At 40.7% G+C, this 17,151-nt stretch overlaps 1 protein-coding gene across 2 annotated transcripts in view; it reads right to left on the reverse strand.

Moving 5' to 3' along the window:
* Window positions 1-17,151, reverse strand: part of TOLLIP (toll interacting protein) — a 58,176-nt gene that overhangs the window by 17,430 nt on the left and 23,595 nt on the right. For both annotated transcript variants that reach the window (XM_073347201.1, XM_073347200.1), the window contains exons 3-5: window positions 15,020-15,202; window positions 10,886-11,038; window positions 9,037-9,127 (exon numbers count right to left, since the gene is read on the reverse strand). In XM_073347201.1, the coding sequence (XP_073203302.1) occupies window positions 9,037-9,127; window positions 10,886-11,038; window positions 15,020-15,202 (427 nt within the window). The remainder of the gene's footprint in view (window positions 1-9,036; window positions 9,128-10,885; window positions 11,039-15,019; window positions 15,203-17,151) is intronic.

A 17,151-nucleotide genomic window follows, 5' to 3' on the forward strand; every position in this document is an offset into this window, starting at 1 on the left:
TGCAAGGCTGTTTGCCTCAGAGTATCTAATGTACAGGCCAAATTATTAGTGTTATGTCAAGTGAAAATATGGATGGACCATCAGGTAGTGTCTTTGCACCTCTTAACAATGGAGACTTTTCTGAGGCATGCATCTGAGGCCTAGTAAAATGCACCTTAATATGTCATGAACTAGTGGAGAGATTCTGATCTGCTTGGAATTTTTTTTTACTGTTTCCTAGCATGTGAAGATAATGCTACAAATAAGACAGCCATCTAGGTGTTTTACAAAATGGCTTAGCCCTGCTCAGGGAGTAACTTAAAACCTTACTAACAATGTAGCCTAGCTTTCCCTGCTGATAAGTTGCTTATGTGGAAGTCACAGGTCACCTTCAACAAGAATTTGAAATGCAGGTATACCTTTATCTTATCATTCTGGAACACTATATATAACGGCTGAGCCATTAATACATGGCTCTCACTCTTCAAGCCAACAAGATCACGACCAGAAATGCAGTCTTCAAAGACAGGTGGTCCAGGAAACATTTGAGCTGCTAAAATTGTGTTAGTAGGCACCACACAAGTCCCAGAGTGGGGATAACTCCTGAATAGGCAACACAATGACATAATTATGTTCAGTTCATGTAGGATTAGAGAATACAGTGGAATCTTGCACCAGTGAAATTGTAAGCCAGGTGCACTCTGACCAAACTGAGGGAGAGATTTGATTGCTTGGTGTAAAACAAGTAGATCACAATAAAAGAAGAAAAGAACAATAATGAAGTTCACATCCTTTAATCTTGCCCAGATAGAGAAGCAGGTCCATTTCACAGAATGTGAATTTTCAGGTGGAATATTTCCTCCTTTCAAGTGGAATTTTCTGGTCTTTTCAAATTCAATCTAAACTGTTCAACTAGCCAACCACTAGGCAAAGAGCTCAAATCAGGATGTAAAAGCTTCTGGGTCAGGAGATCTGACAAACTGAGCAGAGAAAGACAGATTGCAAGTTTAGCAGGCCAGAGTACAAAACCCGATGAATCCAAAATGCGGTTCCACAGCTCCACGGGTGATGTTCCCATCATCTCTAACATGCTGTGGAATTAGAGAAATATCTGGCTCCAGTTAATGAAGATCTCCTGTTGGGATATTTTAAAACAATATTGTCTATCCCTAGGAGATTGAGAACTATGCGAGTGCTGTAATGGACACACCAATCCAAAAATCATATAGACTTCTACCATAAGTATGGATGATGATGATATGGTAAAATTATGCATAATTCACAGCAGTGTTAATGGTAAAAAATAGACAATTTCATGATATGGTCATGGTGACCTTGTGGACTATGCTGCCATGCATTAACAGTTCATTAGTTCACTTTGAGCTAGTCCTGTTTGGAACAGGACTAGGTCAAAGCAAATTAACAAACAGTTAATGCACAGCAGCTGATCAAAGTGAACTAAAACTGTTAATGTGCAGCAGCAAGGTCCATATAAATGACAAAATTTACCGATTCTGTGACAATGTGGACCACTGTGACAGTCATATCCTTAAGCAATAAGCAGGTCCCGCCCTTGAAGTTATACATGGTAATATAATCTCTTAAAATCTGGAGAAAACACCCTTCAGTAAACGTGAAATGGAACTGAACACTATAAACCAGTTATTTCATCCAAGACCCCCTGGTCTGAGGTAATGTCATTCTAGCAACTCTCTCCTTGTTACTACCTGCAGATGAAACTGAACTTACAAACATCACTCAGAAGGACAAGATGGTAGTGGTCAATAAGGGTATGCTGATTCACCCCTTGAGTTGTCGAAAAAGCTGAGGGATTCCAAAGTGTAGCCATTAGTAGGTTTACAGTATCATCTAGAGTTGAGACAAGTAGATAGCACTTGAGGGGAAGGGACTCCAGGAGGAGCTTTAATTGTATTCTGGATAACAGAGATTAATCTCTGGAGCCCCTGGGCCACAGAAGTCTCTTCTCCAGTGTGTGGTACAGCTGACCCAGGAAAATGAGTTATAGGAGAAGGTTTCCTACTTGGACCTCTGGAAATAGAGAAGAAAGTCAGAAGAAAGAGCAACACAGAGAGCTGGCAGTGAAGGAACTCTACCCATTGTCAAGAAGAAAAGCAGGTGGCGTTACAGTTAGCACTATGAACCAACTCTCCAGTGTCCAGGAATTCCACAGGAAGTTCCAGAAGCTGGCACCTGGATGACAGCTCCTCCAGATAACCAGTACTAGAGGACAAAGCTCACAAGCCACCTCAGTGAGGATCCTATGCAGGCAATGCTTGACGTTTTCCTTTGTGGATCATTCTTCTGTTTATGTCCATCTCCGCTGCTTGCTTTTAGGGATTTTAAAAAAACCAAAATAATTTCTGATTATGAACTGGCCAGAGCCATTATCACTATCATTTCCACAGAAAATCCTCTGCTTAGAATGGATTTCCCAGGAATTGCTTTAAACACTCAAATATCCTAAAGATAACTGAAGAGGCTCGTTTACTGTCACTTTGTGTCACAAAGTGACCAACTGGAATATCAATTACTCTTTACATTCAGTATTCTTCTACTACTATTCTGACTCAGATTCTGTCCAAGATTTCAGAGATTATCAAATGCAAACCTGGAAAGATGCTATGTGCAAACAGTGTAGAATGAGCTGACGGAAAAAAAAGTTGATTTGGAATTCAACCCCCCGCCGCAAAAAATCAGATGCATTTAATAAAACCCATTAAACTGTCCATAATATTTTCTTCTAAGTCACCTCTGGAGTCCTTTAAAAAAAAAAAAAAGGAAAAATCTGACATTTGTTAAATAAAGGAAGCAATTCATGGTGGTCTGAAAAATAAAGACTTGTTTAAGTAGAGAAGCAGGATTTCCTAATATTTTCATTCACAGTAATAACTGAAGCAACAAGTTAACTCTGAAAACAAATGCCGCAGTAATGAGTACAGTACTACATATAAGTATGCCATGGCTGTGGAACAACTCTGCTACTCCACCCACACCGGTACAGGTATGTTACCAGATAAGGACACTTCTGTACTACACAAATATGAGTTAGGAAATTCGACATTTAATATAGGAAATAAATACTGTCATATGCACTAAATCTCAGATTTCTGTGCTTTTCTGCTTAGAAGAGGTTTCACCAATAAAAGTTCTTCAAAAGATTTTTTAAATATTTTCAAATTGAAGTGGAAAGGGGCAGACAACACTAGGTGGTGTGCACATCAGATTACAGAAGAGCACTAATCTTTCAACTCTGAAGAAAGCCATGTTTTCATGTGTAAATGAGTCTCAGGTCAGGTCTACACTACAGACTTCTGCTGATACAGGTCCGGGACCACATGTCTTCACATCTCTGTGCTTTTAACGGTATAACTTGTTTTGTTGGAAGAGGCTAGTTTTACTACACAAGTGCAAAGCGCAACTTTGCCACTATAGCTGCATCTGCACCAGTACTTGGCTAGTATAGTGTACCAATATTCAGTGCACAATTTGTGCCAGGGTTGAGCCGCAGCACCTCTGGACTTGGCAACACGTTGCCCTGGCATCTCTGGGCTTGCCACATCAATTATGAAAGTAAAAAAAATTGCTTGAGCCCTGGCACCTCTTTCATTACAAATTAAGCACTGCCAGAGCACTCTTAGGCTTGGTCTACACTATGGGGGGGTAGCTCGATCTAAGTTACGCAACTTCAGCTACGTGAATAATGTAGCTGAAGTCGACGTACTTAGATCTACTTACTGCAGTGTCTTCACTGCGGTAGGTAGACTGTTGACGCTCCCCGTCGACTCCACCTACGCTTCTCGCTCTGGTGGAGTACCACAGTCGACGGGAGAGCCTCGGCAGCTGATTTATCGCGTCTTCACTAGACACGATAAATCGACCTGTTGGATCGATCGCTCCGGAGGTAAGTGTAGACATGCCCTTAGTATAGGCATGGTCCTTATTACAACATGCAATAGGACTGGGCCAGAGAGGCTAGCATTGCAATTTTTTGTAGAGCTGTTTGAGAAATTCTGTACAGCATTCAGTTGTAATCTCCCAGGACTCATTCACATCCTCTTGTTTGTGGAGCACTGAAATCCATACTGTATATGAAGTATTTATTACATTAATGATTTTGAAGCTACAATAAGAAAAATATTAAATTCTAGTTGAAAAATACAAGAACATATGCATTTGGTTTATATCATAATGGAATCGCACTTCAGAGTATATGAATTACAGTCAAAACCAGTTAGTTGGCTGGTGAAATGAGGTCTAACACTCAATTAAATGGCATTTCTCTGTAACACAGTAACTTTTGAACACTGCAACTGACAAATTCCAAGGTTTCAGAGAATGCTCTCTCAGTGGACAGAACCCTATTGACTTTGGTGGGGGAAAAATAATCAAAGCCGAAAGGAAGAAGTGGGGCACACATGCAGTTTCAGCATCTGATTAGCAGTGCCAGCAGCTTCAACCACCTTTGTTAGTTGTCTACAGAGCAAAGAACCAGTTGCTGGTAGCCATTAAACACATTGCTGCATAACAATACCCTTCCTCCTCCCCATTTTTATTTCTTGATACAGTTTAAAATGTTGCTGCCCTGAAAGACTTTCTTCAAGATAGAAAGAAAATGAAAGTGGAAAGGAGGAGAAGGCAGTGGTGAACAAAGAGCCCGTGGCTTGGGGGACCCAGAGCCACCAGCATGAGGGAGGGAATTGTATTGCAGGGGGTTCCTGAACATGGGGGATGTAGAGGAATGCCAGAGTCCCTGTTGGGTGCAATGCACTAGGACTACATAAGCAACAAAGTGTGTAAAACTCTAGTACACTCACTGTTTAATGCTTCAATCTTTTGTGTGTGCAGTTATTTCAACAGTCTTATATACATTACTACTGTGGAGTAAAATTGCTTCCACATGCCAGGTAACCCAGATTCCTGATGGAATTTAAACTTCATATTAACTCTAATAAAATGAGTTTGGAATCAGATTTGGGTTCAGCCCTTGGTGCTGTGATCATGCCTTCCTGGTGCAAGTGCTGGAGGAACCAATTCGGGGCAGAGCTCTTCTTCACCTGCTGCTCACAAACCAGGAAGAATTAGTAGGGGAAGCTAAAGTGGATGGGAACCTAGGAGGCAGTGACCATGAGATGGTCAAGTTCAGGATCCTGACACACGGAAGAAAGGAAAGCAGCAGAATACGGACCCTGGACTTCAGAAAAGCAGACTGACTCCCTCAGGGAACTGATGGGCAAGATCCCCTGGGAGAATAACATGAGGGGGAAAGGAGTCCAGGAGAGCTGGCTGTATTTTAAAGAATCCTTATTGAGGTTACAGGGACAAACCATCCTAATGTGTAGAAAGAATAGTAAATATGGCAGGCAACCAGCTTGGCTTAACAGTGAAATCCTTGATGATCTTGAACACAAAAAAGAAGCTTACAAGAAGTGAAAGATTGGACAAATGACTGGGGATGAGTATAAAAATATTGCTTGGGGATGCAGGAGAGAAATCAGGAAGGCCAAATCACACCTGGAGTTGCAGCTAACAAGATGTTAAGAATAACAAGAAGGGTTTCTTCAGGTATGTTAGCAACAAGAAGAAAGTCAAGGAAAGTGTGGGCCCCTTACTGAATGAGGGAGGCAACCTAGTGACAGAGGATGTGGAAAAAGCTAATGTACTCAATGCTTTTTTTGCCTCTGCCTTTATGAATAAGGTCAGCTCCCAGACTACTGCACTGGGCAGCACAGCATGGGGAGGAGGTGACCAGCCCTTTGTGGAGAAAGAAGTGGTTCGGGACTATTTAGAAAAGCTGGACGTGCACAAGTCCATGGGGCCGGCTGCGTTGCATCCGAGAGTGCTAAAGGAGTTGACGGATGTGATTGCAGAGCCATTGACCATTATCTTTGAAAACTCATGGCGATCGGGGGAAGTCCCGGATGACTGGAAAAAGGCTAATGTAGTGCCCATCTTCAAAAAAGGGAAGGAGGAGGATCCTGGGAACTACAGGCCAGTCAGCCTCACCTCAGTCCCTGGAAAAATCATGGAGCAGGTCCTCAAGGAGTCAATTCTGAAGCACTTAGAGGAAAGTGATCAGGAACAGTCAACATGGACTCACCAAGGGCAAGTCATGCATGAGATAACTGGCTCTGTGCATGAGGGGAAAGCGGTGGACGTGTTGTTTCTTGACTTTAGCAAAGCTTTTGACACTGTCTCCCACACTATTCTTGCCAGCAAGTTAAAGAAGTATGGGCTGGATGAATGGACCATAAGGTGGATAGAAAGCTGGCTAGATTGTCGGGCTCAACAGGTAGTGATCAATGGCTCCATGTCTAGTTGGCAGCCGGTACCAAGTGGAGTGCCCCAAGGGTCGGTCCTGGGGCCGGTTTTGTTCAATATCTTCATAAATGATCTGGAGGATGGTGTGGATTGCACCCTCAGCAAGTTTGCAGATGACACTAAACTGGGAGGAGAGGTGATATGCTGGAGGGTAGGGATAGAATACAGAGGGCCCTAGACAAATTAGAGGATTGGGCCAAAAGAAATCTGATGAGGTTCAACAAGGACAAGTGCAGAGTCTTGTACTTAGGACGGAAGAATCCAATGCACCGCTACAGACTAGGGACTGAATGACTCGGCAGCAGTTCTGCAGAAAAGGACCTAGGCGTTACAGTGGACGAGAAGCTGGATATGAGTCAACAGTGTGCCCTTGCTGCCAAGAAGGCCAATGGCATTTTGGGATGTATAAGTAGGGGCATTGCCAGCAGACTGAGGGACGTGATCGTTCCCCTCTATTCGACATTGGTGAGGCCTCATCTGGAGTACTGTGTCCAGTTTTGGGCCCCACACTACAAGAAGGATGTGGAAAAATTGGAGAGAGATGAGGGGGGATTTGATAGCTGCTTTCAACTACCTAAAAGGTGGTTCCAAAGAGGATGGATCTAGACTATTCTCAGTGATAGCAGATGACAGGACAAGGAGTAATGGTCTCAAGTTGCAGTGGGGGAGATTTAGGTTGGATATTAGGAAAAACTTTTTCACTAGGAGGGTGGTGAAACACTGGAATGCGTTACCTAGGGAGGTGGTGGAATCTCCTTCCTTAGAAGTTTTTAAGGTCAGGCTTGACAAAACCCTGGCTGGGATGATTTAATTGGGGATCGGTCCTGCTCTGAGCAGGGGGCTGGACTAGATGACCTCCTGAGGTCTCTTCCAACCCTGATATTCTATGCCCTATCCATTCTGTCACTTATTCACATGGACTTGAATGCATTTATTAAACTTAAACCAAAAAACCCATACTGAATTCAGTCTTTCCCTTCGATGTACACCTACTAACATTATATTAGAGTAGCTACTGCACCTCAATCCATGTCCATATTATACCAGAATGAAGCTTTTAAACACCATGTCATGTGAGAAATAAAATACCACAAAAAGCCTATTAAATAATTTAGTGCTGCTTCTGAAGTTTGAAAGGCAATTTCACAGTCTATAATTGATTTTTACTACTTTTTTACAAAAATAAAGGGCCTCTGCTTCAATGTATAGGCTCTCTCATTGTCTCAGTTGTGTACAATAGTGCAGTGAATTTCAGCAGAGAAAGTCTGTTAAACCCTCTGAAGAAAAAGTTGGTCTTCAGCTACCTGTGTATTCTGGGCTGCTACTTTAAATAACTTTCTTCTGCATGCTATTGCAAAGAAGTGCACTCATGGGTAGATTCTGTCCCTCTGTGAGCACAGAAGACTCTGCCAACAGAGTAGAAGTGGTGCAGTTCTGCTACACAAGAGAGGATTTGGGGAGTCTACAGGAGCCCAGACTCCCTGAGTAACAGATCCCAGATCCATGGAAACTTCCTGTACACCACTGTGGAGAAGGAAGCTGGGGACCAGTTGATCTGCTGCCATATAGATCCACTGACAAATCCTCTTGGGAAGATGAGCACAAACACAAAGCAAACTACTTAAGTCCTGTGGCAAGATTCCCAAGTTGCAGAGCAGCTCTGCTGTGGCCTATGGGGAAGATTCCTCCTCCGCACCACAGTGCCTTGGGAATTCCCCATTGCACCTACTTCCCTTGGCCCTACTCTAGAATGAGAAATTGGAATATGGAATAGAGAGCACCCCCCTCTTCCTTAACCTCCAATGCAAGTGATCTCCATGATGCTCCCAATCTCTGGTGGGTTCAGGTAAGGGATCCATCTGAGCTGGTAGTAGCCAGCATACTATCTTAGTATTTCTCTGGCAGCATCTGAATTTCCACAGAATTTAAACTAATTTAAAAAGAGCGACTAAGCATTATAGATGAAATTGAATTGATGCAAGCACTACCTGAGTGAGTATGCACAGACAAATAAGAGCAATGAGAGAGGTGTGAACTTCCCCAATTCATTTCAAAGGCACTAAATCTTAAGCTTTAATGGATGACTTCAACAACAGCATTAACTATGTCACTGCAGGAACATCCTGCTACTCTGGGACTGTGTAGCACACCACCACTTTTTAGACTCTCAGTCTGAACCTTGCCTATGGTACTGACAACCCGTCCAACATATGAAGATGGGAGCTTCCACTGTGCCAGCCTAAGGCCTTGTCCACACAACAAAGTAGTATTGTTTATACACAATATTCAGACAATTGTATTTCAGTTTAAGTTAAACAGATTTCTAATCTATTTAGAGCTTGTCTATGTATGGAGTTATTCTGGAAGAGCTATTCTGCTTTAAATTCATACCCTACCTTATTCCGGAATAACTCATGTGTAGACTAGTCTTGGTTTAAACCTAAATAAGCCTTTTGCACTGATTTAACTAACCCAGTTTACAAATCACATCTTTAGTTAACGCAATGTAAATCGTTTAGACCAAAAGCTGACTCCCTATTTGGGTTTGGTTGCTCTCCTGCCTTCCCTCTCCCCCTCAACATTACACAGTTGAGAAAGGACCATATAACAGACACTGCCAACCTCCCGGTACACAGAACACAAGAGAAATTCAGTAATTATTCTGTCAGACCTCCAAAATAATTTTCCAAAACCCTTAAGGAAGGATGGAGAACATACCTGCAATAGGTACATATCCAACTCCTTGCTGGTATATTGTGGGCATCAGGACCACTGGCTGCGGCTGCATCATCATGGCAGCTGGTATGGACTTAATACCAAATGGATGACAAAAAAAACCAGTTAACACACAACTAAAGTTGACAATGCATTTGAGCAAAACCTTCAAGTCTTGCTAGTCACTTTACATTGACTAGTACAGCACACAGTTTGTTGGCAATAATAGATATTAATATCACTTTTCAGGAAGTCAATGTGAGTACTCAAAATGAATTGCCATTTGAAGGAATGAATCTATAATCCAGGAAGCCATGTCAAATTAAGCTAGCTTTTTGTAACAATTCCCAGATAAAAATGAGGTATTCATTAGTAAGTAGGAGGAAATAATCTGAATTTCCAAACTTCTGTATATCTGTTCATGAATTCTACTTCATTTCACAAATTGTAAAGTTTTTCAATAGAGTAAATTCTATATAAACAACTTTAATCCATTACTATTTAAAAAGGAAGCAATTTCTCAAAATCAAGTGAGCCCAGCTGGATTAATTTAGATGAGCCAAAGAATGTGAATATTTGGTTTAAAGCAGTCTCAATTTAGACACTTTACAACTTCCATTAATACTAATATTCTCACTGATCAAAGATAAAAAAATCATATTATCCATGTCCACAAGGGGGTGTACTGCATCTTGTATAGTGTTTTAAAGGTTAATATCGTCCAAGGCTCCTTGAGCTCTCTGATCTTGTTCATTTACTTTTTCTCTTTTCTAATTGGCAATTTTTGCAGGCAGTGCTTAAATCATTCAATACCTACCTTTAGTGATCTAAACTGTTTGTAAACATGGTGGAATCTGTCATGATCAATAACAATAATTTGGATCCCGAAGTTCTGAACAAGTCAAACCCAGGATCAAGTTGGTCCTGAGTTTGCAGAGTGCTTCTTGGTTAAGTTCTACCACCCTTACTCCCCAATCAGTAGTACTTAAGAGTAGTTCCACCACTCACTGTAAGTACAAGTGGTAAAGTCCCCCCATCTGAAGAGTGCCTTCTGGACCAAAAGCCATCTAATTTTTCAACACAAAGCTTTCCCAGAATCTTCCCCTTGCAAAAGGTTCTTTTAACCTATTCTTAGCCTTGTATGACTTTTGATGTTATGAAATTTGAAAGTCTCCGGTTGAGCATTAATCTGATCTGGAACATCTGTCTTTACTCTTGTGCTTGTAATATAAAACCTACAGTCTTCCATGTGAAAGTAAAAGTTCATTGTGAATTTTGAGCTGTCTGTGCCTTCAACCTAAAAGATTAAAACTAGTCATTATAGGAGCACTGAAAATCACTTCGATCACCGTCGAAGTGAAGAATGATTAGTTAAGCCTACTCAAACAATCAGGAATACTACAATTCAGGTTACTTAGAAAGCTTGTAGGGGTGAAGGGTTATATTGTTATACAAGCAGCAACAGTTTCACACAGTTGGAAAAACTAAACTTCAGCTGTAGACAGAACAGCATGGAGGACTTGTCTTTTTGGAAAATCAGGAAATATGAAGAGCCTCAAAGAATCTGGATACCATTTTTCTTCTTTCAACTCATGGTGTGTCCACCTTTTAGGATAACATGCTATACAGCAAGTGCAACGTCCAGCTATCTCACTGAGAAGAATGGTAGTGTTTATTGATAGGACAGTTAAAATATTAACTAATAACTATATCAATAGTCGTCAACAATATAAAATCAACATGACAAAACATAATAGAACAGCTCAGTAAAACCATGTCAGACTTCTCCTCTGTTCCCATCCCTAAGAAAGCCACCCTCCATATCCTGAGGGCAAACACGCATTTGGCTTACCGTATACGACATGACCAGGTTAATCATTCCTTCTTTGTCATCACCCTGCCTTCCACTCAGGCTATACCACTCATCCTCCACCTTTCCTTGTTTCAGAGACTCAGGAATAGTAATGTGTGTCCAGGCGATGCGGTCATCCATTGAAAAGGCTCGCTGAAAGGCATTAGAAATAAAATATTTCTGATCAAACTCGCAGCCTTCAAAAAAAATTCCTGAACACGATTTCTGATTAACGTTCTTTGAACAAGTCTCAGTGTCACATTTTACCCAGTTCAGTTTTAAGCCATCCTTTGCAACACAACTTTGACAGCAGAAATTAAACACTAGGTTGTTCAGCCAGTATTCCCTGCAAAGATTTTTCCCTACTGAATATTGTATTCCAGTAAGAATACGTCTAAGTACTTTTTAAAAGAGGGACTATGGCTTTTCAGCGTGGGGAGTTGCGACAGGGCAGCCAGAGACAGCTTATTACTCTCCTATCCACAGATGGAACGTGCTAAACAATTGCAACATTAGCATCAGTATGGACTGCACTGACAGCAGCTCCAAAGTGATATATATTGTAGGTTCTCAAATGCTGATTGATCTGAATGCCTCTAGTTGAACTACTGCTATTTTGAACTACTAGCCACCCATTTATCCTCACTAAAGGATCCAAACTACATAAAACTGGAAACCAACTTGAGGGGAAAAATTTTTGCTCTTTAGACAGCAAAGATGACCTGGCATTTACCAGACATGTTTTTACAGTCCAGGAAAAAACTAGTTAGTCCCAGCTTAAGGCATTTCCTATTTTTCAAAATTGTTTTGTTAATGCACACCACATTGCACTTAGTTTTATTCAAATTGTGGTTACATAAGGCAATAGATTCATAGATTAATTTAGGACTATACAAATAAAAAGTAAACTGCAGTGGGCACAATACTAATATAGTCATAATATAGATCAGAGTGTATGTATATTTTTGGTTTGGTATTTTCTCGAGGAAGTTATACATGTCATGACTCATTTCAGTTTTCATTATTATATTAAACAAGAGGCAAAAACATTCCATTATAGAAAACAACAAGGCAGAGTTGTAGGCTTGAAGCATTAAACAATCAGAAGCATGCAGAATTGCAGACTACCGGTCCAGGGCCATTTGGTTTCGTAGCATTTGGCAGCAGCAGACCAACTTTGATGTAGTGGACCTATTCCTCACTTTTCAATGGATGTATCTAGTTTGAAAAGATTTGTTCTATGGTTGCTGAACTTGCAGGACACTGATGCAATTATTCTTCCCAATTTCCAGGTTTAAACTGGGTTTAAGATGGTATTTACCTGCACCATCCTCAATTAATTTTTCCTGGGAAACTGCCAACTCTGTTGCACAGAAAATTGTTCCCTACAGTTGGAATCCCGAAGTGAAGCCTCCAAATCCACCCCCAGAAAAACCAGTTTTACTTTTGAATGCCTTGACTGTTCACATCAATTTTCTTTGGAGAGAGGACAAAATTAATCTTCCAAACAGGAAGCAGTGAAAGCCCAACTGCTTGACACATTTAACCCAAAACTGGACAAAAACAATGAAAAACATACTGTAAGGCGCAATCACACAATGGCAGTAAGATAGACTAGATAAAAATCAGATGTGGAAATACCTGTTTGGTTACGATTCTCTAAGCCAAAACAGACTTACTAAAACCAGTGCTAGATAAATTTGCTAGAGTAGAATATTTCCTTACCACTTTCTACTACTGGTAGAGCTGCAGAAAAACTTGTGTGTGAGGGCAGAAAACGTATAAGTAATACAAAAAGTTAGAGAGCCTACCAACATTGCCTCCTTTTTAAGGAAGCATATGCTTTGATTCATTTGTGATCATCTCTATTCACTCACCATATATGCATCCACATCTCTTTTATGATTCCTAATACCACAGTATGTGAGTACCTATCAAGTATCTAAAGATAGAAAATACATATTTTTCATTCCTCGAATGCAAAAGATAAACCTTGATTAGTTTGTAGGGATTCTCTTGTGTGCACATGCATGGGCCTGTGTGGAGAAACTGAGGGTGAACTAGGCAGAAATGAGATGTGTGTAGTTGTCGAATTATTAGTGAGGATGTTGGTCATTTCTCTTGTGGGAGTGAGTTCCACAGGTCCAGCTCCTGTGAAAGTTCTGTCTCCTGCAATCACAAGCTTCCACATATCCACCACAGAGCCATTGTTCCAAAGGAATACATCTCCCATGAAAATTATTTTTATTTTTTATTCAAGAGGCTGTCAGCGCAGACAGCGAAGCACATGTTCAAAGTGAACAGTTTTGTTAAGTAGATGGGCTATTGCATTTTTTTTTAAACCAGATTAAGCTTTTTAAGGGAATGTGGTTTCATTTCTACATCTAACAAATTTCGTAATCAAGGCAGGAAGTCACGAATGCACAGACCACCACAGTCAGGTCTGAGTCCTATAGGGTCACCAGTTATTTGTCTGTGGTTATCTAGGCATCCAACTTATTCTGAAGGAAAAATGCCCTTGATAGTGGCGCATGCTACAAAAGTAAGCAAGTTCTCCCACCAGCACCACCTTAGTCTTGTCTGGGTTCCAGATTAAGACAGCTGCTTTGTAGGCAGCCAATTTCACTTATGTACTGAGAAATGGACCTATTTACATTTGGTGTAAATGAGAACTCTCCTAATGTTTTCATACAGATGTTGAATAACATGAGGGGAGAGAATTAAACCTTATTGAATTCTGCAGATGGAAAGCCCTGGAGATCAAATGCCCACCAATAATCCTCTGGATTCAGTCCAAGGAGGAAGGACCTAAGCCATTTCACTGTGTTTCCGTTTGGCTCTGCAGCTTCTTGAGACCAGGACAGGAGTAATTTGGTCATCAACAATATCAAGTGTCAGAAATCCAGTAAGTTGAGTACAGATGTACTTCCTTGTCTGTGGGCAGGTGATCACCCACAAGAACAAGCGTTAAGTACCATGTTAAGTCTTGAACCCTAACAGAGGAATCCAGAATACCAACAGAACGGAAGGTTTTGCTTCTTGATAGTTTGCTCAGAAAAGGGAAGACAGTGTGTGAGGTCTCTTGTGTAAAGGGATGATTTCTTCATTGCTGGTCAGGTTATTCAGGTGGGATGGCTGATTCCTCTCAAAGGAGACACCGATGGCATCTATTCATTGAGAACCCTGGTACTCTCTACCATGACCATTCAGGAGCTTGAGTAGTTTAGGGTTCCAAAGTACACTATCCAGCACTTGATAGCCAGAAGATTGGCCACCTTCACATAAGACAATTATACTGAAAGAAAAATCTTGAAAACTATGAAAACCCAAAGATGTGATTTTATACCTGTAAGGTACAAGATTCTAACATGTTACCGTTATAGATAGCTTTCTAATGCTACTGTCTCTCCCACACATGCACCAGGAGCAGTAGGGAAAGTTTTAGACACCAAGGATAGTAAGTACAAGCAGCAGAGGGGAGCTGGGAGGAAACGATATTCAATGAGTAAAGTGGGAGGCGGCGGCAGCAGAAAGAACCAGGAGGAAATTATAGTTGCAAGGAGAAAACGTGATGTGAACCTGGGATTCCGGCTCATAATCATGTAAAATGAATTTTACTCACTAGAACCTCTTGATGGAATCATTTTTTAATTCAAATTTGTCTACAAAGATTATTCTACATTTAACTGATTTACTGTCACCAAAACTCTTACATCTTAGATTAAAGCTATAATCGGATTTGAAAAGTCTTGCAACATTATCTCCCACAGAACTGCATGAGCAGCCTATTTTTAGTATGAAGTGCAGAATAAAAGAATGCTCCTCAGGTACTGCACTGTAGTTTAGCATTAGAGTATTCAGAAACCGCTTGATTTTAAGGCTAACATAACCTTCTCACAACCCCTATCTCATCCCTCCAGAACTCATACAATTATATCAGAATCTCAGCTCTCATTAGAGACAGTACCTCTACCTGTTGTGGTTGAAAAGAAATTTGTGAAAGTGTGATCCACCACAAAAAAAACCTGAAACATTCCAGGTGCCGGTATACATCACTGGGCTACGTCACCTCAGTCCGGCTTTGTAAGGTCCCACACCAACCTCAAACCAGCAAAGCACAAATAAAATTCTAACCTCATCAAATATCTCAAGATAGAAAGAGTCCACACCCGGGGGAACAGTGCACTGAATAACTTTGTTCCAGCGTGGGTTTTTGGCTCCATTGTGTGCTGTAGGAGTTTCATACACAGCATAGCCAAGCCGTACCCGACAGTATGGATCCATGCGGGTCATACCATAGTTCTTTGCCAGTTTTGCCTGGGAAGAAACCAAAAAGGAATAAAAGAAGAAGAAAATAAAATTAAGTTTGCCATTTTCTTTATTAATTCTTATGAAATGAAACTATATTAGTTTAGAAGAAGTCTGTCACAATCGAAAGGGGATACTGACTGGGCCCACCTATGATGTGGACAGAGGCTCAAATAAAAAAAGCAATCCTCAGGGGTAGAGCAAGGCAGAGTTAGGTTAGATATTAGGAAAAACATCTTTCTAGCTCTGGAATAGGCTTTCCAAGGGAGGTTGTGAAATCCCCATCGTAAGAGGTTTTTACAGGCTGGACACCAGCCACGGATAGTCTATGTTTACTTGGTCCTGCCTTAGTGTAGTGGGCTGGACTTGACTTCAAGGTCACTTCCAGCCCTACATTTCTCTGATGCTATCATTCTAGGATAAGCTATACAACTGCCTAAATAAATGTGGTTCGCAAAAAGCAACAAATTTAGTGTAAAGGCTATATTTGACGACTGTCGATTGCAGTTAACACCTGCAATTAACTGTAAACAAAATTAACGCATTCATTTTTTTAACATGTTAATCACATACCTCTGGATGGGAAGGGGGGCATGGGAGCCCCAGAGCCCTGCATCCCCCAGGGCTGAATGTATGGGGGAGGTCACAATTTTTTTTTCTTTTGGGGGGGAGAGGGAGGGAGGGAGAGGTTTTTTGTTTTTGTTTTTTAAGTCCCAATAGGGTCGCCAGCACAAAGATTCAGAAACACTGCCACAGAGAACAAGGGCCTGGTGAGCTCAGTCTCCCTGTACCAGCCTCTCCTCTCCGGCTGCATGTCCAATCCCAGAGGTAAAATCCACCCTCTTTTGCAAACAAGGGCTCACTCAGCTGAAGGGAGTTATGTAAAAATTATAGTTCTACATTTGTAAATTCAACTTTCATGATAAAGAGATTGCACTACAATACTTGTATGAGGTGAACTGAAATACTATTTCTTTTGTTCATTTTTTTACAGTGCAAATATTTGTAATAAATATAAAGTGAGCACTGTACATTTTGTATCCTGTTGTAATTGAAATCAATATATTTGAAAATATAGAAAACAAAAAAATTGTATTCTGTTATTCTTTAACAGTGTCATTAGAACTGCGATTAATCACGATTACTTTTTTTAAATAGCTTGACAGCCGTACTATATTTAGTGGCAAACCAACATGTTTTAATGGTTACCAACCAATGAGAATCAAGATCTCTTTAGGAAAATAACTGAAAATACAAATGAAAACACACAATTAAAGTCAATGATTTAAATGAAGACTTTCCAGCTTACTGATTTAAATCAATCCACCTTAGTAATATCTAAGAGTGTGTGTAACACTCTGCCACAAAGAAGTGTTGTAACACTCGTATCTCTAGTAAATTAAATCCCCTCTCTGCTTTAAAATAAATTCACCCTGTGCATTGTATTAGAATTGTATTGTGTTTATTTAAGATTAATTCCCTGGGTAGGGACTATATCTCAAGAAAACCAACAGCACTCGAACAAAATGGGAGTCCAAAATTCATTTGTGGCTTATAGCCTTTGTTCCTCTGGCATCTAATAGGTAGTCTGGAATTCCCTGCCACCACATAAAAACTGTCATATAGCTCATGTAGTGCCTGAGCCTCATCTACACTAAGGAGTTTTATAACTAGCTGATCAGATGTGAGGCTCCTATATCTTGGTACAGTTGCATCTACACTATGGACTTCTGCTGGCACATCTATGCTGGTCAGAGACATGAAGAGGCACAATTCCTGACTGACAGTGGCTTTACTATACTGGTACAAACCGCAGCTTTGCTAGTAGACCTGTTTCTACATTAGGAGCACTACACTAGTATAGTATTACTATACCGAAAAAGTGCCCCACCCTTTGGCTTTAGAGCCCAAGCCACAAGGTTTACACCACTCATTGTTACTGAAAGATTATGAGAAAA

Source organism: Lepidochelys kempii, chromosome 6, assembly GCF_965140285.1.
Source record: "Lepidochelys kempii isolate rLepKem1 chromosome 6, rLepKem1.hap1, whole genome shotgun sequence".
NCBI lineage: Eukaryota > Metazoa > Chordata > Testudines > Cheloniidae > Lepidochelys > Lepidochelys kempii.